The 24,688-nt window shown below is 46.7% G+C and overlaps 1 protein-coding gene and 1 non-coding gene across 4 annotated transcripts; one reads left to right on the top strand and one right to left on the bottom strand.

The window, feature by feature from the left end:
* Positions 1–104: 104 nt before the first annotated feature.
* Positions 105–19,466, bottom strand: GGCX (gamma-glutamyl carboxylase). 3 transcript variants are annotated; one of them, XM_066377802.1, is made up of 15 exons: positions 19,353–19,466; positions 18,820–18,990; positions 17,021–17,179; positions 16,124–16,289; positions 13,315–13,393; positions 12,372–12,478; positions 10,790–10,953; positions 9,002–9,267; positions 8,724–8,855; positions 7,299–7,450; positions 6,708–6,877; positions 6,362–6,492; positions 5,929–6,076; positions 5,558–5,753; positions 105–4,817 (listed from the first exon to the last, which is right to left on the bottom strand). In XM_066377802.1, exons 1-15 carry the CDS (start codon positions 19,393–19,395, stop codon positions 4,625–4,627), a joined length of 2,277 nt encoding a protein of 758 aa, XP_066233899.1. In that variant the 5' UTR covers positions 19,396–19,466; the 3' UTR covers positions 105–4,624. The 3 variants fall into 3 exon arrangements, with proteins under 3 accessions (XP_066233899.1, XP_066233900.1, XP_066233901.1); XM_066377803.1 differs by having other exon boundaries at positions 5,558–5,747; XM_066377804.1 differs by lacking the exon at positions 5,558–5,753 and having other exon boundaries at positions 4,701–4,817.
* On the top strand, positions 8,168–8,243 carry TRNAI-GAU (transfer RNA isoleucine (anticodon GAU)). The gene has a single exon. It is a non-coding gene; the product is annotated as a tRNA-Ile (tRNA).
* Positions 19,467–24,688: the final 5,222 nt, after the last annotated feature.

The following is a 24,688-nucleotide window of genomic DNA, read 5'->3' as shown; positions in this document are numbered from 1 at the left end:
TGCCCCACCACCTGAAGTCTTGTAAATCAAATGGCATAAAGCAGATTAGTCACCTCAATTTTTTCAAAAGGAAAAAAAAGTACTGGTATTTTAATGCAGAAAGCCTCATTGGACTCCTTTCAGTTCAAACAGGTATTAATGTGTAGGTCTTTTGTAAAAGTGAAGGGGATACCTGTATTATGGAAGTGGTAATACTTAGTTTTGAAAATTAGAACCTATTCCCATGTTAACTAATGTGAAAAATTAATATGCCTTGTAAGTATTAATACCTTTAAATAGGTGTTAAAGAGGCTGAGGGTTTTATTACACATAATTTGAAAAGGTTTTAAACAAATCAGCTTCTAAGATAAAATAAGGGAACTAAAATTTATTAAAACAAAATGGAAGATAAATTTCCAAAGGGTTATTCTAAATTTGTGGTTAATCCACATAGCTTGAACCATCCTTTCTTGAGCCACAGATAGAAGCCAGCTGGCATGTTCATACCAGGATGTAGGGAAATCAAATAGTGCAGGGGTCTCAAACTCAACTCAGCATGTGGGCCGCAGAGCAAGATCACAGCCATTCAGCGGGCCACACTAGGTCTACAAAAGGCAACTATTACACAACACTTTTCTCACTGCAGTTGAAAACAAAAAAAAATCAGGACAAGCACAATCGTACATGCAGTTTACTCAGTGTCACAAAACGACCAGAAACTAGTTTGCATCACAACTGCTGTTAACTAAGCTAATATCTAGCTAGGATGCTAGAGAAATGAAAAATACAAGTAGGCCCCTAGGCTTACTTAATTTTATCCAAAATATTTTGAACTTCGTGGATTAGTCTGCGGGCCGCGAGTTTGAGACCCCTGAAATAGTGATTCACCTTTTTGACCTACTGCAACTGAGACCTGAGGAATACTTTACTTTAGAAATGGAGAGGAGGCAAAGTTAAGTTAAATCTTAGTGTCAATGGAGATTTTCTGATTTGCTCAAGAACTTCAACTTTCATGACACTGAAAAACTCCAGAATGCTTCAGAAAGTTTTTAGATGTCAATGTGTTGCTCTTAAAGCAACCATGTTGGCCAAGTAAGGATCTGAGGCTGAGTGGATGCCTGTAGGCTGGCAGTACCAGAGAAGTGACAGCCTTATTGTTAGGTTCAATATATGCTAAGATTTCTAGGAAAGTGCTTGGCCTCTATTCTGGTTTTAAAGAATTTAAAAAAAAAAAAATATTTTATTGATTTTTTAGAGAGAGAGAGACAGAGAGAAGGGGGAGGAGCAGAAAGCATCAACTCCCATATGTGCCTTGACCAGGCAAGCCCAAGGTTTCGAACCGGTGACCTCAGTGTTCCAGGTCGACGCTTTATCCCACTGCGCCACCACAGGTCAGGCCGGTGGAAAAGAATTTTAAAGCTAGGAAGGTAGAGGGGCATTAACCCAGGGATAAGAATAAGAGCAAAGGCGTGAAACAAGGTGGTGACAGTTAAAAGTATGAGATGTGTTACAGAAGAGAATGTCACAAACATGTCAGCTTTCACAAAGTTTGAGAAGGGAAAAAGGATGAAAATGAGACATCAATTGGAGACAGAATATCCAAATGCTGGGCATAGAGGGCATACTGCCTCTCCCAACTTTTTCAAAGGGAAAAGTCACTAAACTGGTATACTAATGGTTTGGGCGGAGCAGCATCTTTGGCTATATTAAAAGTATAATTGCAAGAGTCCCCTCGGCTACTTTTCTTACCAAAGGGAAGAAGATGGTGGTTACAGAAACAAGCTAGCTGAACTTACTGGCAAAGGGCATAGTGCTGAGGTATACTGTGCCACTGAGATCTGCAAAAGGATTGGAAACCAGTGTTCACAGCATTCTTAGGAAGTGCTAAGACACCCTGTGGCACAGCCCGTGTGCAATACCTTGAGTCAAGGCCCCAGTCACTCAGGCCTGACCTACATACACAGCTACATGGTAGCCCTGCTCTGGTCTCCATAATTCGATTCCAACATAAAGGCTGAAAGAACAGAGTACATATGAAATTAACATTTAAGAAGTAAGAGGTAGAACTGATGGGACTTGAAATAAATGTAAAGATTTAAGGCTGATGAGTTGGTCAAAAAACTACATCAACCCCACAGGTAGTGGTGCAGTGGATAGAGCCATCTATCCACTGAGGACCCAGGTTTGAAACCCGGAGATTGCAGCTTGAGCACAAACTCACCAGCTTGAGCCCAAGGTTGCAGGCTTGAGCAAGGGGTCACTGGCTCAACTGGAGCCCACCACCCCACCCCATCAGGGTACACATGAGAAAGCAATCAATGAACAAAGTGCCGTAGGTACGAGTTGATGTTTTTCATATCTCTCCCAGTCTGTCCCTTTCTCACCCTAAAAAAAAAAAAAAGTTCAGTTTCCATTCACTTAGAGAAGCAGGTCTTGAGTTGGGAACAAAGGTAAATTTTGTTCAGGATAGACAGTTTGAGAGCTGTGTGGGATATCCAGGTGGAGACAGATATATAGGTCTAGGACACAGGAAAGAAAGCTAAGCAGCTTCACTGGGAACCATGGAATAGACATCATCCCAACTGTGTACAGTGAAAAACTGCCTGGGAAGGAACCCTGGGACCCACTGACCATGGGGGTGGAGTGGGGTGAGGTGGGGCATGGAAAGAAGCATGAAAATAGAGACACAATCCTTTATCAGTTATTGGAACTGCCAATTTACTGCCAGCTGTTACAAGACCATGAGCTCTTTTTTTTTTAATTTCTACATATTTTCGCTTCCTAGCTCAGTGCCAGGCCTTTAAACATTCATGGAACTGAGGAGCTTCCTTGATCACCCCTGTATATCCAAACCTATAAAATGACTAAACATTCTCATCTGACCAGGCAGTGGTGCAGTGGATAGAGCATTGGACTGGGACACGGAGGACCCAGGTTCGAGACCCCAAAGTCCCCGGCTTGAGTGTGGGATCATAGACATGACTCCATGGTCACTGGTTTGAGCAAAGGGTCACTTGCTCTGCTGTAGCCCCCCAGTCAAGGCACATATTGAGAAAGCAATCAGTGAACGACTCAGGAGCTACAATGAAGAATTGATGCTTCTCATCTCTCCTTTCCTGTCTGTCTGTCCCTCTCTGTCAAAATAAAAAAGAATAAACATCCTCACCAAGTTTGGTTAATACTTGACCTTCTCGCCTGACCAGGCGGTGGCACAGTGGATAGAGTGTTAGACTGGAATGCGGAGGACCTATGTTCGAGACCCCGAGGTTGCCAGTTTGAGCGCAGGCTCATCTGGTTTGAGCAAAGCTCACCAGCCTGGACCCAAGGTTGCTGGCTTGAGCAAGGGGTTACTCGGTCTGCTTGAAGGCCCACGGTCAAGGCACATATGAGAAAGCAATCAATGAACAAGTAAGGTGTCGCAACAGAAAAACTGATAATTGATGCTTCTCATCTCTCTCCGTTCCTGTCTGTCCCTATCTATCTCTCTCTCTGACTCTCTCTGTAAAAAAAAACCACAAAAAAAAACTTTACCTTCTCACTAAATGCTAGAATAAAGCTAAATATTAAGCTCATTTTTAGAAAAACCCTACTACTAATCTAAATTACCTTACTTAACTTTATGCTATTCTAACTACTCTTATAACTGCTAGTGAAAAACTTGCTATGTAGTTAAGAGAAACAAAGAAGGAACCACAATTGTAGTGAAAATTTCTGTGTGCAATTAGAACTGATCACCATCCTTTTCTCTCCAAGTAAGTGGAAGGAAGACAGACTCCCAAATGTACCCCGACTGGGATCCACCTGGCAGCCCATCTGGGGCCATGCTCATAACCGAGCTATTTTTAGCACCTGAGGCTAAGGCTCCGCAGATCCATCCTCAGTGCCTGGGCTGATACATTTGAACTAATCGAGCCATGGCTGCAGGAAGGGAAGAGAAAAAGAGAGAGGGACAGGGAGAAAGACAGTGGGGAGAGAGAGGGGAGGGGGAAGGGTGGAGAAGCTTTTCCTGTGTGCCCTGCCTGACCGAGAATCAAACCCAGGACATCCACACACTAGGCCGATGCTCTACTATTGAGCCAACCGGCCAGGGCCTGCTAATCACCATACTAATCACAATTAAGACAAGTTGTAAGCTATGTTATTTCAGAATTATCGTGATTCTGAAAACTATAAGAGACAGGATCTTAAGTCAGACATGACGTTCAAACCATCAATCTATTCCATACTAAACTTGTCTTTGAGCAAATTATATTACCTCTCAGCCTCAGTTTCTCCAACTGTAAAATAGGACTAATGACCTTTAAGGACTAAATGTAATAATGTAGGCACTTGAGAAAAATTAGCTACAATATTTTCCTCATGGTACATGAAAACTTTCCCTAAGGAGCCAATCACTCTAAACCTGACTTCCCCCTTTATCCTAGGCACCTTGCTTTTAACCCCTCCTAACCCCTAAACCTTGGATTTAAATCTTATCCTTGCTTTAGTTTTTGGCTTCTCTAAGTTATAATCTCTGAAATTTAAAGAGCTATGGACCAGGAAGAAAAATGTAAATATTTGTACAATTTTTTTTCAAATTTCCACTGCATGGGTAATGGTCCTGTGACTGGCTTCTCTCACATCCGTATCCGACATTCGGCTCCCCTCAGAACTCTGAGTGGATATGGTCGGAATTTGGTTCAGAAGGATTAGAACTAGCAGAATCTGTGTTTGAAGGACTTGACTCTCCAACTGGCTCAAAGGGTCGCAAGTTTGCATAAGTCACCTCTTGGGCCAGTTGCTCCAGAGATGGGCGGCCTAATGCCAGATTTCGAAGTGAGATACATGTCATCAGGAAGCTGAAAAAGAGGAAAAAGTCTACCCAGTCCAAACTCGTGTTTCAATATAGGAATTGCTACCAAAGCCCTTAGGAGGCACCTGGTCCTTCCTCCCCTCCCCCAGGCATTAATGAGAATTGCCCCCCCATCCCTCTGGAAGGGTACCCCACTCTTTATACACTGGGAGAGGTAGAAATATAGCAGGCCATCACAACACAGGTCATTTACTCTTCCATTAAGTCAGGGAGAGGAGAATAGAGGGAAAAAGATACTTAGCCCTAGACCAGGGGTCCCCAAACTTTTTACACAGGGGGCCAGTTCACTGTCCCTCAGACCGTTGGAGGGCCGGACTATAAAAAAAACTATGAACAAATCCCTATGCACACTGCACATACCTTATTTTAAAGTAAAAAAACAAAACGGGAACAAATACAATATTTAAAATAAAGAACAAGTAAATTTAAATCAACAAACTGACCAGTATTTCAATGGGAACTATGGGTTTGCTTTTGGCTAATGAGATGGTCAATGTGCTCCTCTCAATGACTACCAATGAAAGAGGTGCTTCTTCCAGAAGTGCGGTGGGCCGGATAAATGGCCTCAGGGGGCTGCATGCGGCCCGCGGGCCGTAGTTTGGGGACCCCTGCCCTAGACTTTCCTTTCCTGGGAAAGAGTCCCCACTGTCACCCTCACCAGAGAAAAGTTACCCAGCTTGCAAAGATCTGGTAGCAATGACAAGTACCGTTGTGGATAAAACTTACCTGCGGCGAAAAATATAGAGCTTTCGCAGCAAGAAGCGGAATAATCGCTCACGGAAAGGGGTATTTCGCCGGCGTTCAATCTCCTGGAGCCTTTGCTGGCGTTTAAGAAAGGTCTGAACCAGAGGTGTGGGCTCAGGACCTCCTTTTACTTCCCCTTCCAGCAGAGGTTGTAGCTCTGGAGGTAGAGGCCCTGTTTCTGCCCAGAGGTCAGCAAAAAGAGGAATGACTGAGAAAGAGTTCATTCTCTCTCCTAGAACTCCCCTTTCACAGGCTAAAGGCTTCAAGTTCATTATTTCATGGCTATATCCTCATTCACAACCCTAACTTCTTGTACCCAGCAGCTACCTCAGCCCAAATCTTTATATACTCACCACTTCCATTCTCTACCTTCTCTTTCAATTCTTGCAGATATGCCAGGTCTTGCTCTAGTGCAAACTCCGTAGTGTTGACATACATGTACATGTAGCAGGAAGGACTGGCTGATGTTGTGTACACTTTATGGTACTCACCAGCGGGCAACTGACAAGGGAGTAGAAATGAATATATTTCACTCTTAAACTTTTCCTAGCCAGTCTATGGGCTCCTAACACTTTCCACTCCCTCACCCCCCAGGCATCTTGCTTCTCACTGTGTTTTGGAGTCCGAAGGAACTGACCTCTAGAATACTGGGCGAGACTATTCACAGCCCCAAGGGTCTTTGCTTTTCAAGCCCCCATAGCATTACTGCTATAGTAAAGTATTCTGAGTCTATAATAAATGGACTCTACTCATCTAAATCTTTCTGTTATTAAGTCTACAATATACCTGCATTTTTTCTCCCTCCTGAAGAGTTTGGTTCCTCCGCTCTGCCACCAGCTCCACAGTCACCTCCCCCTGCAGCAGCTGGATGCTAGTGTTGCCCAGGTCTTCACTGACAAAATTCTCTAGGTGCAGCCCTGCCAGGGGCAACAAGGTTCTCCAATCCACACCATGGCAGTGAACCTGCTCCCAGCCAAGGACATCACATCTTCACTACTGCCACCCCTCACATTTCAAAAACATTCCTCCCACAAGGAGTGCCCCTCCCCACGCTACCAGAAGCAATGTCCCTGAGCAAGGAAGACAGGAAGAAAGACAGCAAAGCCTCTCCCAGCTTTCTTCCATACCATACCAGGGAAATCTGCAATGAAGACCACCTCAGTGTGGTTGTCCAAGCTGCTCTTGATTTCCTGTAACTTGGCCCTCCAGGGAGACAAGTCCATCAACAATGGCTGCAGCCAAGGTGTACGCTGGAAGGGGGACCAGGCAGCCTGCACAATGTCCACACGAGGGTCAAAAATCCTTAGGAAAGAAAACCATGTTTTAAGAAGTCCACAGCCACCTACCCACCGGAATTTCTAATTCTGTTTCTTTCATCACTATTCCCAGAAAGAGGGACCAGGGCTTTCAGATAGAAACAATTGCCTATGTCGACATGTTATTACCAGTCTAGGACAGAAAGAGATTCTGGAGCACTGGGAAGAATGAGAATTAGTGGCCACCTGAGAATTGTGTTAAGTTTCTAGCAGAACAAGTCATTACCTTTTCTTCTGGATAATGGTGCCCCCTGCTGGAAGCAATCAGCTATGCCCACAACCAGGTCAACAAGGACATGCACCAGAGGACAGCCTTTTAAGCAAGACAATACTGGGGAGCATGAGCTATTCATTTTGGCAAAAGGAATGGACTTCATCTTTCCCCCTTCTCTGCTCCCCTTGCCCACCTCTGCTGGAAGCGGTCATTGATGGAGACCCAAATATCAAAGTAGATCTGGGGCTCAGTAACATTGTACTTGGGAAGCAGGCGGCTCAGGCAAGTGGCATATTGCTTCAGCATGTCTGCATGATCCTTCCATCGCCGGCTCTGTGTGAATACCTGTCCCAAACCCCCATTATTAGTCCCACCTCATTGTTACTGACCTCCTGGATGAGTCATGCACTGCCCATGCTACAAAGAGATCTGGCTGTTTTGACCAGGGGAAAAACAACACTGAACTTGTCTTTGGGGAAGAATTTTTCATTGCTGGGCTAGTGGTGGTACTTACGTCTCTTAAATCTAATCTCAGTTCAAAGAAGTGAAAGACACTGCCCTATTTCAACCCACATAAAAGAAGGTTCAGGGCCTGACCTGTGGTAGCACAGTGGATAAAGCGTCGACCTGGAAATGCTGAGGTCGCCGGTTCAAAACCCTGGGCTTGCCTGATCAAGGCACATAAGGGAGTTGATGCTTCCAGCTCTTACCCTCTTCTCTCTCTCTGTCTCTTCTCTCTCTCTCTCTCTCTCTCTCTGTCTCTCCCTCTACTCTCTAAAAAAAAAAAAAAAAAAAAAAAAAAAAAAGGTTCAGCCTGACCAGGCGGTGGCGCAGTGGATAGAGCGTCAGACTGGGATGCGGAGGACCCAGGTTGCCAGCTTGACCGTGGGCTCATCTGGTTTGAGCAAAGCTCAACAGCTTAGGCGCAAGGTCACTGGCTCTTAGGCGCAAGGTCACTGGCTCAAGCAAGGGGTTACTCGGTCTGCTGAAGGCCCACAGTCAAGGCACATATGAGAAAGCAATCAATGAAGAACTAAGGTGTCACAATAAAAAAAACTGATGGCCCTGGCCCGTTGGCTCAGTGGTAGAGCGTCGGCCTGATGTGCAGGAGTCCCAGGTTCGATTCCCGGCCAGGGCACAAAGGAGAAGCGCCCATCTGCTTCTCCACCCCTCTCCCTCTCCTTCTTCTCTCTCTCTTCCCCTCCCGCAGCCGAGGCTCCATTGGAGCAAAGCTGGCCCGGGCGCTAGAATGGCTCTGGTTGCAACAGAGCAATGCCCCAGATGGGCAGAGCATCGCCCCCTGGTGGGCATGCCGGGTGGATCCCGGTTGGGCGCATGTGGGAGTCTGTCTGACTGCCTCCCCGTTTTCAACTTCAGAAAAAAAAAAAAGAAAAAAAAAAAAGATGATTGATGCTTCTCATCTCTCTCCAATCCTGTCTGTCTATCCCTCTCTGACTTTCTCTGTCTGTTAAAAAAAAAAAAAGAAGGCTCCTGAGAAGGGGCAGTGACCCAAATTTCCAAATTTGTTTTATTTTATAATTGTATTTAGGACCAAACCAGACCCCAAAGCTCAAGGGAGCTCAGAAGAACAATAAATTATCAGCATCAGAAATCTCACCCCAGGGTTAAGGTAGCCCAGCTCGCCAGTGTGGCTGTCACGGTAGGTGATCTTCACGTGCTGGTGGGAGCGGGAGTGTACCATCATGTCCCAGGAATAGCCATATAGCCCATTTGTCCAATTGTTATAGCCCTGAGAAGGCAGGGCAGAGGAAATCAGCTCAATGGTTCTTATGTTGTCCCATCCTTTACCAAGACAGAGCTACAAAACCAGCCCCATTTTTCCTTTATTATTGTCACCTCTGCCACTTTCCAAGCTAACCAGCAGCCTCCACATACCTGGGTGAGGAAATGGGAATAGGGCAGGAAGAGCTGCTCTAGGAGGTAGAGCAGGGTGAAGGCAGCGCCTAGCTGATGACGCAGCCCTGGCTTCTGGCCACCTCTGGCCCGTTTCCTCTTATATACACAGGAAGCACTGGGCTGAGGGGCAGCCTTGAGAGGCAGCAGTTCTTGCAGCCTTTTGGGGCAGTGAGATACCAGCTTCTGAGGCCAATCAGGGGAGCAGAATAGAGGGCTGCTGGCCAGCATGACATAGGGGAACATGCCTGGAAAAGCAAGCAGAAAATAAGCATTTCAGGCCTGACCTGTGGTGGCACAGTGGATAAAGCGTCGACCTGGAAATGCTGAGGTAACCGGTTCGAAACCCTGGGCTTGCCTGGTCAAGGCACATATGGGAGTTGATGCTTCCAGCTCCTCCTCACCTTCTCTCTCTCTCCCTCTCTGTCTCTCTCTCTCCCTTTCTCTCTCCTCTCTAAAATGAATTAAAAAAAAACAAACAAAAAAAACGGAAAAAAAAATAAGAAAATAAGCATTTCAGGAGTCTGGTTTAAGGAAACATGAGTAATCGCCTCAACCCCTTTCCCTTAAGAAACTTCTCCCACCTGACCAGGCGGTGGCACAGTGGATAGAGCGTCGGACTGGGATGCGGAAGACCCAGGTTCAAGACCCCGAGGTCGCCAGCTTGAGCACAGGCTCATCTGGTTTCAGCAAAAGCTCACCAGCTTGGACCCAAGGTCGCTGGCTCGAGCAAGGGGTCACTCGGTCTGCTGAAGGCCCGTGGTCAAGGCACATATGAGAAATCAATCTATGAACAACTAAGGTGTTGCAACGAAAAACTGATGACTGGTACTTCTCATCTCTCTCCGTTCCTGCCTGTCTGTCCCTATCTATCCCTCTCTCTGACTCTCTCTGTCTCTGTAAAAAGAAAAAAAAAAGAAACCTCTCTCAAGTATTCCATTTATGATGAAAGTTCTTAACTAAAGGACACTTACTTCCTGGGATTCTTTCCTATATAACATACTTAGCTGTGCCCAAAAGCCTCAATCCTCTCCTCCCTTTATTTCTATTCCAGTGACTGCATCTGGCTCAATTTAGCTCCTATTCCATCATCTCACAGTCCCAAACAATGCCTTTGGTGACCAGGCAGTGGCACAGTGGATAGAGCATTGGACTGGGACACAGAGGACCCAGGTTCGAAACTCCAAGGCCGCCACCTTGAGTGTAGGCACCTCTGGTTTGAGCAAGGCTCATCAGCTTGAGCCTAAGGTCGCTGGCTTGAGCAAGGAGGTCACTCAGTCTGCTGTAGCACCCTGGTCAAGGCACATATGAGAAAGCAATCAATAAACAACTAAGGTGCTGCAACAAAGAACTGATGCTTCTCATCTCTGCCTGACCAGGCAGTGGCACAGTGGTTGGAGCATCGAACTGGGACGTAGAGGACCCAGGTTCGAGACCCCAAGGTCGGTGGCTTGAGTGCAGACTCATCTGCTTTGAGCGTGGATTCACCAGCTTGAGCCCAAGGTCGCTGGCTCGAGCAAGGAGGTCACGCGGTCTGCTGTAGCCCCTCAGTCAAGGCACATATGAGAAAGCAATCAATGAACAACTAAGGAGCAGCAATGAAGAATTGATGTTTCTTATCTCTCTCCCTTCCTGTCTGTCCCTCTCCCTGATTCTGTCTCTGTCAGGCACACACACACAAAAAAAACCCATAAAAAAAACAATGCCTCTGGCAAGTCCCTCCCTGCAAACGTGTGGTTTCCTATTTCCTAATAGACAATAGGTACTGACCAATGCTGAAAAGCTGGGAATTCATACAGTGGAAGTACGACACGAAGAGAAGGCCCATGGGTCTTGAGGCATCAAAGAAGAGCAGGAAACCAGCTGTGAGGTCAAGCAGCAGTCCACACCAGTGCACCACTAGTAGACTAGTCATCTCCTCCGACAAGACTAGTCTGCAAACACCAGGGACACGGTCAGGCATCAGCCTCAAGAACCCAGCTCTCATAGCACATTCACAGCATATGTCTCTCTGCTGCCCCTTCCAAGCCAAAAGATCTACCCCAGTAGGTGGGTGGAGCTCTGCACAAGGACAGCACGGGTTTTCCAACCCCTTTACATTTCCATACACCTTAGGCATTCAACTGTTTTCAATATACCCTATAAAATAAACAAGTACAGATCTCCTAGGGCAAATTTGGTTGAGAAGTGTGAGTGCACACTGGCTGGGTAGCTTTGTTGGTTAGAACATCATCCTGCTATGCCAAGGTTGCAGGTTCAATACCCGGTCTGGGCACATATAAGAATCAACCAATGAATGTATAAATAAGTGGAACAAATTGATGTCTTTATCTCTCACTCTCCCTTCTTCTCTCTCTAAAATCAATTTTTTAAATATATTTATATAAATATATCTATTAAAGCCTGACCAGGCAGTGGCGCAGTGGATGGAGTGTCAGACTGGAACACGGAGGACCCAGGTTTAAGACCCCAAGGTCGCCAGCTTGAGTGTGGGCTCATCTGGTTTGAGCAAGGCTCATGAGCTTGAGCACAGGGTCGCTGGCTCGAGCAAGGGGTCACTCAGTCTGCTGTAGCCCCCCCCCCCCCGCCCCCGTCAAGGCACATATGAGAAAGCAATCAATGAACAACTAGGGTGCCACAATGAAGAATTGATGCTTTTCATATCTCTCCCTTCCTGACTTTCTCTGACTCTCTGTCACCTCCCTCGCACCCCCCAAATATATATATATATTTTTTTTTATTTTTTTTAAAGCATGTGTGCTGTGGTGGGCAGGTTCCTCATAGAGATTATAAATGAGAAGAAACTTTAAAAAGTGAATGCTTAACTAACACAATACTGAAATCAAACTACAGGAACTGGGAGATAACAGGGAAGAGGAAAAAGAATGAAGTAAAACAGGAGAAAAGGAGAAATGGGAGACAGAAATCAGGTGAACCTCTGCTTTGTAAAGAGTTGGTAACACTGGTTCTGTCAGGACAGGGACACTGACTGTCCACCTCAGTACACTGGCTGCGGAATCCTACTGAGGCTGGGGTGACCACCCAAGGAGAAGGGCACCACTCAGGGGCAACTGCAGGGGAACTGAAGCATCCACTGAGTTCTGGTTCCTTCTTCCCCTTTTTAAATTTCTTTCCCTTCATTCCCACCTACACCTTAACTTTCACAGAGGCAATGAGGCCTGGATCTTTTGATATCAATTCTGTCTTTTGAATAGGGAGAGGAGTGGACAGAGGAAAGCATGTTAGAAACTCAGGCAAAGTAGGAACAGGAGCTACTGTTGCAGACATGACAGAGGTAAGTCACCCACACTGTACCTGGGCCTCCAAGGCCTCTGCCCTGACCGCCACTCACTTGAAGGGACTGAAGAGCCAGTGCCGAGAGAGGTACTCCATGGAATAGCCTTCCACCCAGTCTGCATCCAGCTTTTTCACACCCGCAATGAAGTATACAATGAAAATCTGCAAACACAAAAGGCAAAACAAATGTTAAAACAAAAAAAGAACCTTGTTTTCTGCAATCAAAATTAAAGTAAGTTCTCATCTCAGCTCAGGGTCCAAAGATTAGTTCCATTCTTCTATTCACTCATCTCAGATATTCAATCACCCAACAAGTTCCTACTAACATCCTACCAAGGCCAGGCCCAGTATTAGGCACCAAGGAAAGTCTTAAAACATAGACATTAATTGTTTTTATTCATTTTAGAGAGAGGAGAGAGAAAAAGAGAGAACGAGGGAGGAGTAGGAAGCATCAACTCCCATATGCACCTTGACCAGGCAAGCCTGGGTTTTCAAACAAGTGACCTCAGTGTTCCAGGTGGAGGCTTTATCCACTGTGCCACCACAGGTCAGGCAATGTTCTTTGTTGCCTCATATTTTAATTATTATTTATTTATTTATTCCAGAGAAAGGAAGAGGGAGAGGGGAGACAGAAGCATCAATCTGTTTCTGTAAGTGCCAGGCCAAGGACTGAACCAGCTACCTCTGCATTGCAGGACAATGCTCCAACCAACAGAACCAGGGCAAAGCACAGACATTCTTCTCTCTCCCATGATAATTCTTACTCGGTAGGGACAAAGCTCTATCTATCCTTTCCACGACAAGGTGAGAGAGCCCAGAGATTAGGGCATTGGAAACAATAGAAAAGCCAGCCTAGCCTTCCAGCAAAAGGGAAAAAAAAAAAGACTCAGGAAAGCAGGGTAGAGAGCAGTTTGGCCGACAATGGCTGTCAGGGTAGAACGCAGTCATGTGGACAATGGCTGTCAAGGAACACCTCCCTCCTTCCTAAAATCTTGTACCTGGCCACGCAGCACAGCATAGTTCCAAAGGGGCACATGGGCATTCCGCTTCCGGGCATTCAGCAGGCCATCCACAGACCTACATCAAGTAAGGTAAGGACTGAGGAGAGCTTAATCCAGCCATATTTCTACCTTTCTTTTTAAATGTTATACTCAATCTCAGGACAACTCCCATATTCTCTCTGGTCCTCTAGGCTATTTTTAGGCCCTTTAGAATTATGAGTAAATTCTCTCACAAACATTGATTATTTTATCTCATAACAGAAATATTATGTGTGTATATATATATATTTGTGTGTGTTTGTGACAGAGACAGAGAGAGGGACAGATAGACAGATAGGAAGGGAGAGAGATGAGAAGCATCAATTTTGCTGCTCCTTAGTCTCTTTAGTTGTTCACTAATTGCTTTCTCATATGTGCCTTGATGGGGGGGGGGGGCAGAGCGAGTGACCTATTGCTCAAGCCAGTGACCTTGGGTTTCAAGCCAGTGACCATGGAGTCATGTCTATGATCCCACACTCAAGCCAGCAACCCCATAGTCAAGCTGGCAACCTCAGGATTTTGCACCTGGGTCCTCTGTGTCCCATCTGACGCTCTATCCACTGCACCACCGTCCGGTCAGGCTCATAACATAAATTTTACTAGTGAGTCATAACGATAAAAGGTTCAGTGTTTACTATATATTAGTTTGTCCTAATGGAATAAATCAGGAAAACTACTACAATGCTAGAATATGACTTAATTTGAAATAGAATGAAGTTGAAGGAGTGTTTAAAAAGCTTAAGGGGTATATAAATATATAAGGTCTACCGGAAAGTTCTGTCCGTTTCCATCACAAGTTTTGACACGTAAGCACATGTTTATTTGGTGCATGTGTGCCTCTCTATTTTTATTACTTAATGTATACTTACTGACGTACCAAATTAACTAAAACAAAGTTCATTCACGTTAGTCTTATGTGTGAAGTGATAGAGTACCCATGGCTACTGATAAAGTTCATTTACGCCAGTGTAATTTTTACAAATTTCAACAAGGAAGAAATGCTACAGAAGCATGTCTGTCGCATCCACCATATTCCCTGGACTTAGCACCCTCCGACTATCACTTGTTTTTGTCCTTACAAAATTTTTTGAAGGGCAAAAAATTCAAAAATGAAGAAGATATCAAACAAGCACTGGTTCAATTTTTCGCATCAAAAGATAAAACATTTTTCAAAAATGGGATATACAAATTGCTCTCATGTTGGCAAGAAATCATTTATAATAATGGTAATTATATTATTTAATAAAGTTTATTGATGGTAAGAAAAATTTGTATTTTGTTTTATTCCTAAAAAAGACAGAACTTTCTGGTAGACCTTATATATAGTGCAGTTTTAAAAAAATTCAACATCCAAAACAAACTGACATTTCATAGACCTGGATGCCAGGATCTAGTATCAGAGGGTACCCATTAACTACCTTGGGAGAGACTGGATGAACCCAGGCTCTAAGACTAGCTGTATTCTGGAAAGGCAGAAGCAAAGTAGGTTTTCAAGACAATGAATGAACTGAGAAGTTAGGAAAGGGGCAGCTTACACTATGGTCAAGAGCACTGGAGTCTGCAATTAAGGAGATCTTGATTCTCACTTATGCTTTTTCCTGCTATATGACCTCAGGCAAATCTTTTATTTCTCTAGGCTTTAGTATCTTGGTCTATAAAATGGGAACAGTACTATGAACCTCATGGGGTTACAATGAAGAAAAATTATTTAGCATGGCATGTAGAAAGCCCTCCACAAGTGATAGGTATTTTTTCAAATTTTGTAAGTCACAAAATAAAACTTTTCAGGGGTAGTCTATCAAAAGTTCTTCTTGGCCTGACCTGTGGTGGCGCAGTGCATCAAGCGTCGACCTGGAACGCTGAGGTTGCCAGTTCAAAACCCTGGGCTTGCCTGGTTAAGGCACATATGGGAGTTGATGCTTCCTGCTCCTCCCCCCTTCTCTCTCTCTCTCTCTGTCTGTCTCTCTTCTCTAAAATGAATAAATAAATGAAAATAATTTTAAAAAAAGTTCCTCTTATTCTATATGATCAGAGCTAGGTATTCTGAATGGTTTACAAAAGGAGTATTTGTGTGTGTGTATTAATGAATGAAACTTAATGACTAATAAATCAGTAACAAATTCAATGCCTGAGATGTTTTACTGATAACCATCTTACTGAGATCTCATATTTGCTTTTCACTTAAAAATGGGAAGAATCCTTAAAGGTCATCTGCCTTGCCACCCTGTGTCCAGATCCCTTCTCCATCTCCCGTAAAAGAGGGTCACCTAAGCCAGAGGTAGGGGAGGGTTACATCCTCCCAGGACAGCACTGCTGCGAAGCCCTGGTGGGCCCTCTCCTTCTGACATAACTTTGTCTCACAGCAACTTCTACTCTTGGCTCTAACTCTGCCCCTCTGGGCTCACACAAAGTCTGTTCCCTCTTCCACCTGATGACCCCTGAAGTATCTGAAAACAGCTATGTCTGGCTTTAGTCTTCTCCTCTTCTAAGAAAGAGAATTCAGGAAGTGGAAAGATCAGGGCACGTGTGGGGAGATAGGGAAAAAGTGAAGGGGTGGGAATGGAGCCATTTTGCTTTTTGTCATCCCAACTGCCCCAACCTCGCTGATGCTTCCCCTCCTAAATTCATCCAAATTCAAGAGTGACCTTTGCAAAGCATGGTTGAAATTATGCTTGCTGGGGCAAATTCTTGGACCTCAATAGGCCCCTATCTTTGGTAGCCATCCTGACCCAGCCAATCCCTCCCTTCTTTCTCCCTGGACTCATACCAGTAGTGGTTTGCATCCATGAATGTCAGCTGAAAAGCCAACAAACCATACAGATAGGAGTGGTTGTTCCAAGATGTCTTGTCCAGTAGAAACACATACCAGTACGGCAGCAGGAATAACACGCAGCTTATCCGGTAGCACAGGCCCAGCATCATGCCCAGTGCCCCTGGGATTTGTGGGGTAGAGGATTAAAAGGTCAAATGGTGCCCTGGCCGGTTGGCTCAGCGGTAGAGCGTCGGCCTAGCGTGCGGAGGACCCGGGTTCGATTCCCGGCCAGGGCACACAGGAGAAGCGCCCATTTGCTTCTCCACCCCTCCGCCGCGCTTTCCTCTCTGTCTCTCTCTTCCCCTCCCGCTGCCAAGGCTCCATTGGAGCAAAGATGGCCCGGGCGCTGGGCATGGCTCTGTGGCCTCTGCCTCAGGCGCTACAGTGGCTCTGGTCGCAACATGGCAACGCCCAGGATGGGCAGAGCACCGCCCCCTGGTGGGCAGAGCGTCGCCCCCGGTGGGCGTGCCGGGTGGATCCCGGTCGGGCGCATGCGGGAGTCTGTCTGACTATCTCTCCCTGTTTCCAGCTTCAGAAAAATGAAAAAAAAAAAAAAAAAAGGTCAAATGGTCACCACAGGCCCAGCTTCACTGGGACTAGCTGTGGGGTGGGATTAAGAAAAGTCATTAAGCATTTTATAATTAGGTACAACTAAATGAAAATTAAATGTTATTTTAGTATTTTTAAAAAGAGCTATGGGGTCACAGCTCAGATGACACACAGGTCAGAAGGATAAAACTAGGAGTCACAGCAAAAGTGAAATAAGGGGCCCAAGACTGTGCTCATTAACCAGCAGCATGCTTTGTATTTCTGTTTTAGGTAGGCCAATCAATATTTCCACGTTTCCCTCACCCAGAAACATGATGGTATAGACAAGATACATCCAGTCAAGCGGCAGTGGCTGCAGGGCATCCAGCAAAGGGAAGCGGCACACATCCAGCCCGTCCAGGTATCTTCGGTCCAAGGAGCTGAGTCCACGCTCCTGGGGAATGTCCAGCACCATCAGCAGCCCTGAGAAGGCAGTTAGGGAAGGGCCATTAGGCCTCAGCAAAGGAAGCAGTAAAATATATTCAAATACAATCAATCAAACCTAGCATTAGGGTCAGACTTCTTTCCCAACCTTGGCTCATTTGCTCATTCCGTCAACAAAACTTACTGAGTGTCTACTATATGCCAGGCACAGTGCCAGTTGTGTGATCAGCTACTGCACCTTTCTAAGCCAAGTCCTCAATTATAAAAGAGGGTTCATGGTATTTTTCAGGGTTACAGAGAGGATTAATTGAGAAAAGCATACAAAATGCTATCAAAGTTGTTCTGATTTCTTTTATTTAAGGTATTATTTATTGTTTGTGGGTTTTTTGGGTTTTTTTTCTGAACTTAGAAACGGGGAGGCAGTCAGACAGACTCCCGCATGCCCCCCACTGGGATCCACCCGGCACGCCCACCAGGGGGCAATGCTCTGCCCCTCTGGGGCGTCGCTCTGTTGCAACCAGAGCCATTCTAGCACCTGAGGCAGAGGCCACAGAGCCATCCTCAGAGCCCGGGCCAACTTTGCTCTAATGGAGCCTTGGCTGCAGGAGGGGAAGAGAGAGACAGAGAGGAAGGAGGGGGAGGGGTGGAGAAGCAGGTGGGCGCTTCTCCTGTGTGCCCTGGCCGGGAATCAAACCCAGGACTCCTGCACGCCAGGCCGACGCTCTACCACTGAGCCAACCGGCCAGGGTCTATTTATTCATTTTAGAGAGGAGAAAGAGAGAGCAAGAGAGAGAGAAGGGGGGAGGAGCAGGAAGCATCAACTCCCATATGTGCCTTGACCAGGGAAACCCAGGGTTTTGAACCAGCAATCTCAGCATTCCAGGTTGATGTTTTATCTACTGCACCACCACAGGTCAGGCCAAAGCTGTTCAAGCTTTGATAGTTATAAAAGTCTGTCCTACTGGGCTACAGAAAGTACTCTAGGGTGATGCTTCTCAACCCTTTCCAATACCTGGCATACCCAGAAAACAGTTGTATTTGGCCAACAAACTTGAGTCAACAGAAAGGGCTATGCAGGTCAGGAAGCTAGCTCCAGTTAAGGCAGGGTTTTGCAACTACAGTACCATTCACATTTGGGGCTGGTTAATTATTTGCTGGGAGAGACTATCCTGTGCATCATAGGTCAATCAGCAGCTCCTATGTAGACGCCAGCAGCCACCTATCCCCCCCCCCACATATGACAAATAAATAAATGCCCAGACATTGTTAAATGTCCTCCCCACCCCAGGGAAGCAAAAATGCCCCCAGTTGAGAACCATTAGGCAGCAGCAATTACTATCTCAGCCAAATTGTCTGCTCTGTCACCCCTGCCATTTCTCTGAGGTCTAGTCCTTAGTATAATTACTGGGCAACTGGATGACACAAGGAAAATGAACCCCTGTTTCTCTCTCTTTATTTCCTATAGGCTCAGATCAAAGCATTTCTCGCCTCCAAACCCTGATCAGAGGAGACAAAGCTGGGTGTAATCCTAAACTCCACAAATACCTCTTCCAGGTCATTTTTATCTTTAGCTGTGAGAAAAAGGGAGGTAAGTCCACTAAGTAACCAAGAAATAGACAAAGGACGGTTGTTATTCTCCCATCCCAACCATACTGGCCCCTCCCAGAAACTGGACTTACCGAAAAGAAAACGGAAAACAGCCAGGCTTGCAGGATGCATTGGTCGATTCAGCAGGGTTACCAGCCTTCCCCAGGTGAACACATCTGCCCACTCAAAACCCAAGAGTTTCCCCATGCGGCCAGTCTGACTGGACCCCGAGGTCTGTCCAGCCTTGTCTTTCTGTACTTTATCTGCAACCAATAAATGGAAATGCTGGGTGGGATGGATGTGCTTTAAAATTGGCTCGTTCCCAAATCATAGCCCCAACAGCCCCAGGGTCTCCCGCTGATTTCTGCCAGAAAGACTCCTGCCGCGCAGCTCCCCCCATCCAGAACCTGCCAAAGCCCAAAACCTCTCTCGGACTATAGTCAGCTAATCGCTAATCGCAGGTCAACACCACCCCGAAGCAGCGGATTGCAACCGCTCTCCACAAGCCCCTTCCCAACCAAGTCCCCTTCTCCAGGTCCCCCAAGGCAGTCCCCCTGCCCCCGGCACTGTGAGACCAGCGCCCCTCTCCCTCTCTCTACCCCTCAGGATGGGGCTTGGAGCCTACCTGGGCCGGGTGGGGCCCGCGTGGACCTGGCTGACACCCCCATGGTTCTCGGAGGTAAGTCATCCACCGCAGCCACCTGGAGCCATGGGCGTCTGAGGGGCCGCTCTCCTAAGCCACGCCCCCGACACATCAGCAAGGAGCCGCCAACCAGAAAGCGCGGGACTGTCGTGAAGGGCCGTAGCCGGTGGCTGCTGCTTCCCTGCTTGACGGCAGGGGGCGAAACGAGGGGCTTTTGGGACGACGGAGATCTGTGGCGCGGGTGCAGAAGGCCGTAGGCGGGCCTCGTGTCACCTGGTGACAGAGGAAACCTCCTGAAGCCTCTCCGTGCTTTCAACCCTAGGGAGATTCTGAGTTCCGGCAGCTTCCCTGCGTCCTTCCCCGCCCCCATTAGGTTTGTCCGGGTTGTAGTGTCCCTCCAGTGCTCCCTTTTGTGAGCAGTGCGTCCGCATATGTCGGACTTCCCCAGACAGGCCGTCCGCACCAGGAAAGGCTGCCCAGCGCAGAAAGAATGCGCGAGTTCGTTTATTCTCCCTCCCACTACCTGCCAAGATCCAGAGTTTGAAAGCAGCACGGGGGTGCAGAGAAAAGAGAAGTCCCTGGTGGAGTATCTCAGTTGGTTTGGAGATTGTCCCCATACGCCAAGAGTGCAGCTCCCATCCCCAGTCAGGGTACGCATAAGAATCAACCAACAGCCTGTCCTGTGGTAGCGCAGTGGATAGAGCATCGGACTGGGATGCGGAGGACCCAGAGGTCACCAGCTTGAGCGTGGGCTCATCTGGTTTGAGCAAAAGCTCACCAGCTTGAGCCCAAGGTCGCTGGCTCGAGCAAGGGGTTACTCCAGTCTGCTGAAGGCCTGGGGTCAAGGCACATATGAGAAAGCAATCAATGAACAACTAAGGTGTTGCAATGTGCAATGAAAACTAATGATTGATGCTTCTCATCTCTCCATTCCTGTCTCTCTGTCTCTAAAAACAGTAAGTAAATAATCAACCAGTGAATGCCATGCACCTATCCATATATTTGAAACAACAAATTGATGTTTCTCTCTTGCTCTCTCTTCTTATCCCCCACCAAATAAATAAATAAATTTTGAAAAAAAAGAGGACAAAAACGAAGATGCTTAACATCTTATTTTATTAGGGAAATGCAAATTAAAACAGCAAAGAGATACCTGTTAGGGTGGTTGAAAGCCAAAGCACTGACAAACAGCAAATGCTGGTGAGGATGTGGAGCAACAGAAACTCTCCTTCATTGCTAGTGGGAATGCAAAATGGTATAACCACTTTGGAAGGGACTTTGATACCGTAGTTTCTTACAAAGCTAAACATACACTTACCATATGATCCAGCAATTGTGCTCCCAAGTGAGTGAAAACTTATACCTACACAAAACTTGCACACAAATGTGTGCAGAATTTGTCATAATTGCCCAAACTTAAAAGCAACCAAGGTATCCTTCAATAGGTGAATGGAGTTCTGGCCAGATAGCTCCATTGTGGGTTCCATCCCTGGTCAGGGCACATTCAGGAGCAGATCAATGTTTCTGTCTCTCTCTCCTGCCCTTCTTCTCTCTCTAAAATTAATAAAATTTAAGCCTGGCCTGTGGTAGCACAGTGAAAATAGAGCATTGACCTGGAACGCTGAGGTCACCACTTCGAAACTCTGGGCTTGCCTGGTCAAGACACATATGACAAGCAAGCAGTGAAGATTTAAAGTGAAGCAACTATGAGTTGATACTTCTCTCCCCATACTGCCCGTAAAATCAATAAATAAAATCTTTTTAAAAATAAATTTTAGGCCCTGGCCGGTTGGCTCAGCGGTAGAGCGTCGGCCTGGCGTGCAGGAGTCCCGGCTTCGATTCCCAGCCAGGGCACACAGGAGAGGCGCCCACCTGCTTCTCCACTCCTCCTCCTCTCCTTCCTCTCTGTCTCTCTCTTCCCCTCCTGCAGCCGAGGCTCCATTGGAGCAAAAATGGCCCGGGCACTGAGGATGGCTCTGTGGCCTCTGCCTCAGGCGCTAGAATGGCTCTGGTTGCAACAGAGCAACGCCCCAGAGGGGCAGAGCATCGCCCCCTGGTGAGCATGCCAGGTGGATGCCGGTGGGGCGCATGCGGGAGTTTGGCTGACTGCCTCCCCGTTTCCAGCTTCGGAAAAATGAAAATAAATAAATAAATAAATTTTAGCCTGACCTGTGGTGGCGCAGTGGATGAAGTGTTGATCTGGAACGCTAAGGTCACTGGTTGGAAATCCCTGGCTTGCCCAATCAAGGCACATGTGGGAGTTGATGTTTCCTGCTCCTCCCCTTCTTCTCTCACTCTCCTCTTTCTCCTTCTCTCTCCTCTCTAAAATGAATAAATAAAATCTAAAAAAAATAAAAAATAAAATAAAATAAATTTTAGCGCCTGATCTTTGGTGGCGCAGCGGGTAAAGTGTCGACCTGGAATGCTGAGGTCACCAGTTCAAAACCCTGGGCTTGCCTGGTCAAGGCACATATGGGAGTTGATGCTTCCTGCTCCTTCCCCCTTCTCTCTCTCTCTCTCTCCTCTCTAAAATGAATAAATAAATTTAAAAAAAAATAAAAATAAAAATAAATTTTAGCCTTTACTAGTGGTGGCGCAGTGGATAGAGTATCCACCTGGGACGCTGAGGACCCAGGATTGAAACCCTAAAGTCGCTGGATGGAGTGCAGGCTCACCAACTGGAGCGTGGGCTCACTGGCTTGAGTGTGAGATTATAGGTATGATCCCACAGTTGCTGGCATGAGCCCAAAGGTTGCTGGCTTGAAGCCCAAGGTCGCTGGGTTAAACCCAAGTTCACTGGCTTGGCTGAAGCCCCAGGGTCAAGGCATATATGAGAAAGCAGTCAATGAACAATCAAGGTACCTCAGTGAAGTACTGATGCTTCTCATCTCTCTCTCTTCCTGTCTGTCTATCCCTAACTGTCCCTCTTTCTGTCTCTCTCTTGCTCGCTTGCTAAGAAAAAAAATGTTCTAATAAATAAATATATTTTTTTAATCTTTAAAAGTAAGTGAATGGATAAACTGTGACACATCCATAAAATGGAATATTGAGTGAGGAACATAAGTGACTCCATTTTAAAATTAATCCACTATTGCCTGACCAGGCGGTGGCGCAATGGATAGATTGTCAGACTGGGATGCAGAGGACCCAGGTTTGAGACCCCGAGGTCCCCAGCCTGAGCTCGGGCTCATCTGGTTTGAGCAAAAGCTCACCAGCTTGGACCCAAGTAGCTGGCTCGAGCAAGGGGTTACTCGGTCTGCTGAAGGCCCACGGTCAAGGCACATACAAAAAAGCAATCAATGAACAATTAAGGTGTCACATTACACAACGAAAAACTAACGATTGATGCTTCTCATCTCTCCATTCCTGTCTGACTGTCCTTGTCTATCCCTCTGTCCCTGTCTATCCCTCTCTCTGACTTTCTCTCTGTCTTTGTAAAAAAAAAAAAAAAACTGGCCCTGGCCGGTTGGCTCAGCGGTAGAGCGTCGGCCTGGCGTGCAGGAGTCCCAGCTTCGATTCCCGGCCAGGGCACACAGGAGAGGCGCCCATCTGCTTCTCCACCCCTCCCTCTCTCCTTCCTCTCTGTCTCTCTCTTCCCCTCCCGCAGCCGAGGCTCCATTGGAGCAAGGATGGCCTGGGCGCTGGGGATGGCTCTGTGGCCTCTGCCTCAGGCGCTGGAATGGCTCTGGATGCAGCAGAGCGACGCCCCAGAGGGGCAGAGCATCGCCCTCTGGTGGGCATGCCGGGTGGATCCCAGTCGGGCGCATGCGGGAGTCTGTCTGACTGCCTCCCCGTTTCCAGCTTCGGAAAAATGAAAAAAAACAAAAACAAAAAAAAACTAAAAAAAACCTAATCCACTATTGCCTGGCCAGGTGGTGGCGCAATGGATGGAGCATCAGAGCATCAGAATAGGACACAGAGGACTCAGGTTCAAAACCCTGAGGTCATCCCTGGCTGGTTTGCTCAGTAGTAGAGCATTGGCCTGGCGTGCAGGAGTCCAGGGTTCGATTTCTGGCCAGGGCACACAGGAGAGGCGCCCATCTGCTTCTCCACCCCTCCCCCTCTCCTTCCTCTCTGTCTCTCTCTTCCCCTCCTGCAGTCAAGGCTCCATTGGAGCAAAGTTGGCCCGGGCACTGGGGATGGCTCCATGGCCTCTGCCTCAGGCACTAGAATGGCTCTGGTTGCAACAGAGCGACGCCCCAGATGGGCAGAGCGTTGCCCCCTGGTGGGCATGCCGGGTGGATCCCGGTCAGGCTCATGCGGGAGTCTGTCTGACTGCCTCCCCGTTTCCAACTTCAGAAAAATACAGAGAAGGAAAAAAAAAACAACAACAAAAAACCCTGAGGTCACCAGCTTGAGCCCAAGGTCGCTGGCTGGAGCAGGGGGTCACATGCTCTGCTGTAGCCCCCTAGTCAGGGAACATATGGGAGAACAATCAGTGAACAATTAAAGTGCTGCAACAAAGATGCTTCTCATCTCTCTCCATTCCTGTCTGTCTGTCTATCCCTTTCTCTGACTCTCTCTCTGTCCCTGTAAAAAAAAGAAAAAGAGCCTGACCAGGCGGTGGCACAGTGGGTAGAGCGTCAGACTGGGATGCGGAAGGACCCAGGTTCGAGACCCCGAGGTCTCCAGCTTGAGCGCGGGCTCATCTGGCTTGAGCAAAAAACAAAAGCTCACCAGCTTCTGCTGACTCAAGTAAGGGGTTACTCAGTCTGCTGAAGGCCTGCGGTCCAGGCACATATGAGAAAGCAATCAATGAACAACTAAGGTATCGCAACGAAAAACTGAAGATTGATGCTTCTCATCTCTCTGTTCCTGTCTGTCTGTCCCTATCTATCCCTCTCTCTGACTCTCTCTCTGTCCCTGTAAAAAAAATAAATAAATAAAATTAAAAAAAGAAAAAGAAAAAGAAAGAAACTGACATTTTTAAAAATTGCAAGTGCACAGCAGGGAGAAATGCAATGATTACTATTATAATTTGGTGCTACTGTCTCATTTGGCTAATTATCAACTGTTTTACCCCCCATTGTTTTTGCATTATCAGTACAAATGCCAAAACAATTAAAAAGACAAATAACATCTCCGTATTATTATAGAAGTAGTTTTGTCTCTGAACACTCGAGGGATTCATGGACCATATGCTGAGGACCAGTATCCTAAAGGAAAAGAATGAAAGGGGTAGAAGTAAAAGTAGGGATTGTTGAAGACAGATGTGTTTGGAATCACTAGGCTAACAGTGTTTCTGTTGTTGAAGGCCTAGTCCACATTTGAGTCATCCTAACATGCTAGGCGGGCCAAGTAACTTTGGAAGCCATAGA

The sequence above is a fragment of the Saccopteryx leptura genome, chromosome 3 (assembly GCF_036850995.1).
Source record: "Saccopteryx leptura isolate mSacLep1 chromosome 3, mSacLep1_pri_phased_curated, whole genome shotgun sequence".
NCBI classification, from domain to species: Eukaryota; Metazoa; Chordata; class Mammalia; order Chiroptera; family Emballonuridae; genus Saccopteryx; species Saccopteryx leptura.
The sequence above is the reverse complement of the archived record's forward strand: the minus strand, read 5'-3'. Positions and strand labels throughout refer to the sequence as shown.

Coding starts and splice junctions, on each gene's coding strand:
- GGCX (XM_066377802.1), bottom strand. CDS start 19,395: ATGGGGGTGTCAGCCAGGTCCACGCGGGCCCCACCCGGCCCAG. Junction 6,493..6,707: donor CTTCATTGCAGATTTCCCTG/GTATGGTATGGA, acceptor TGCCCCTGGCAG/GGCTGCACCTAGAGAATTTT. Junction 5,754..5,928: donor GAAGGTAGAGAATGGAAGTG/GTGAGTATATAA, acceptor ACCTCTGGGCAG/AAACAGGGCCTCTACCTCCA.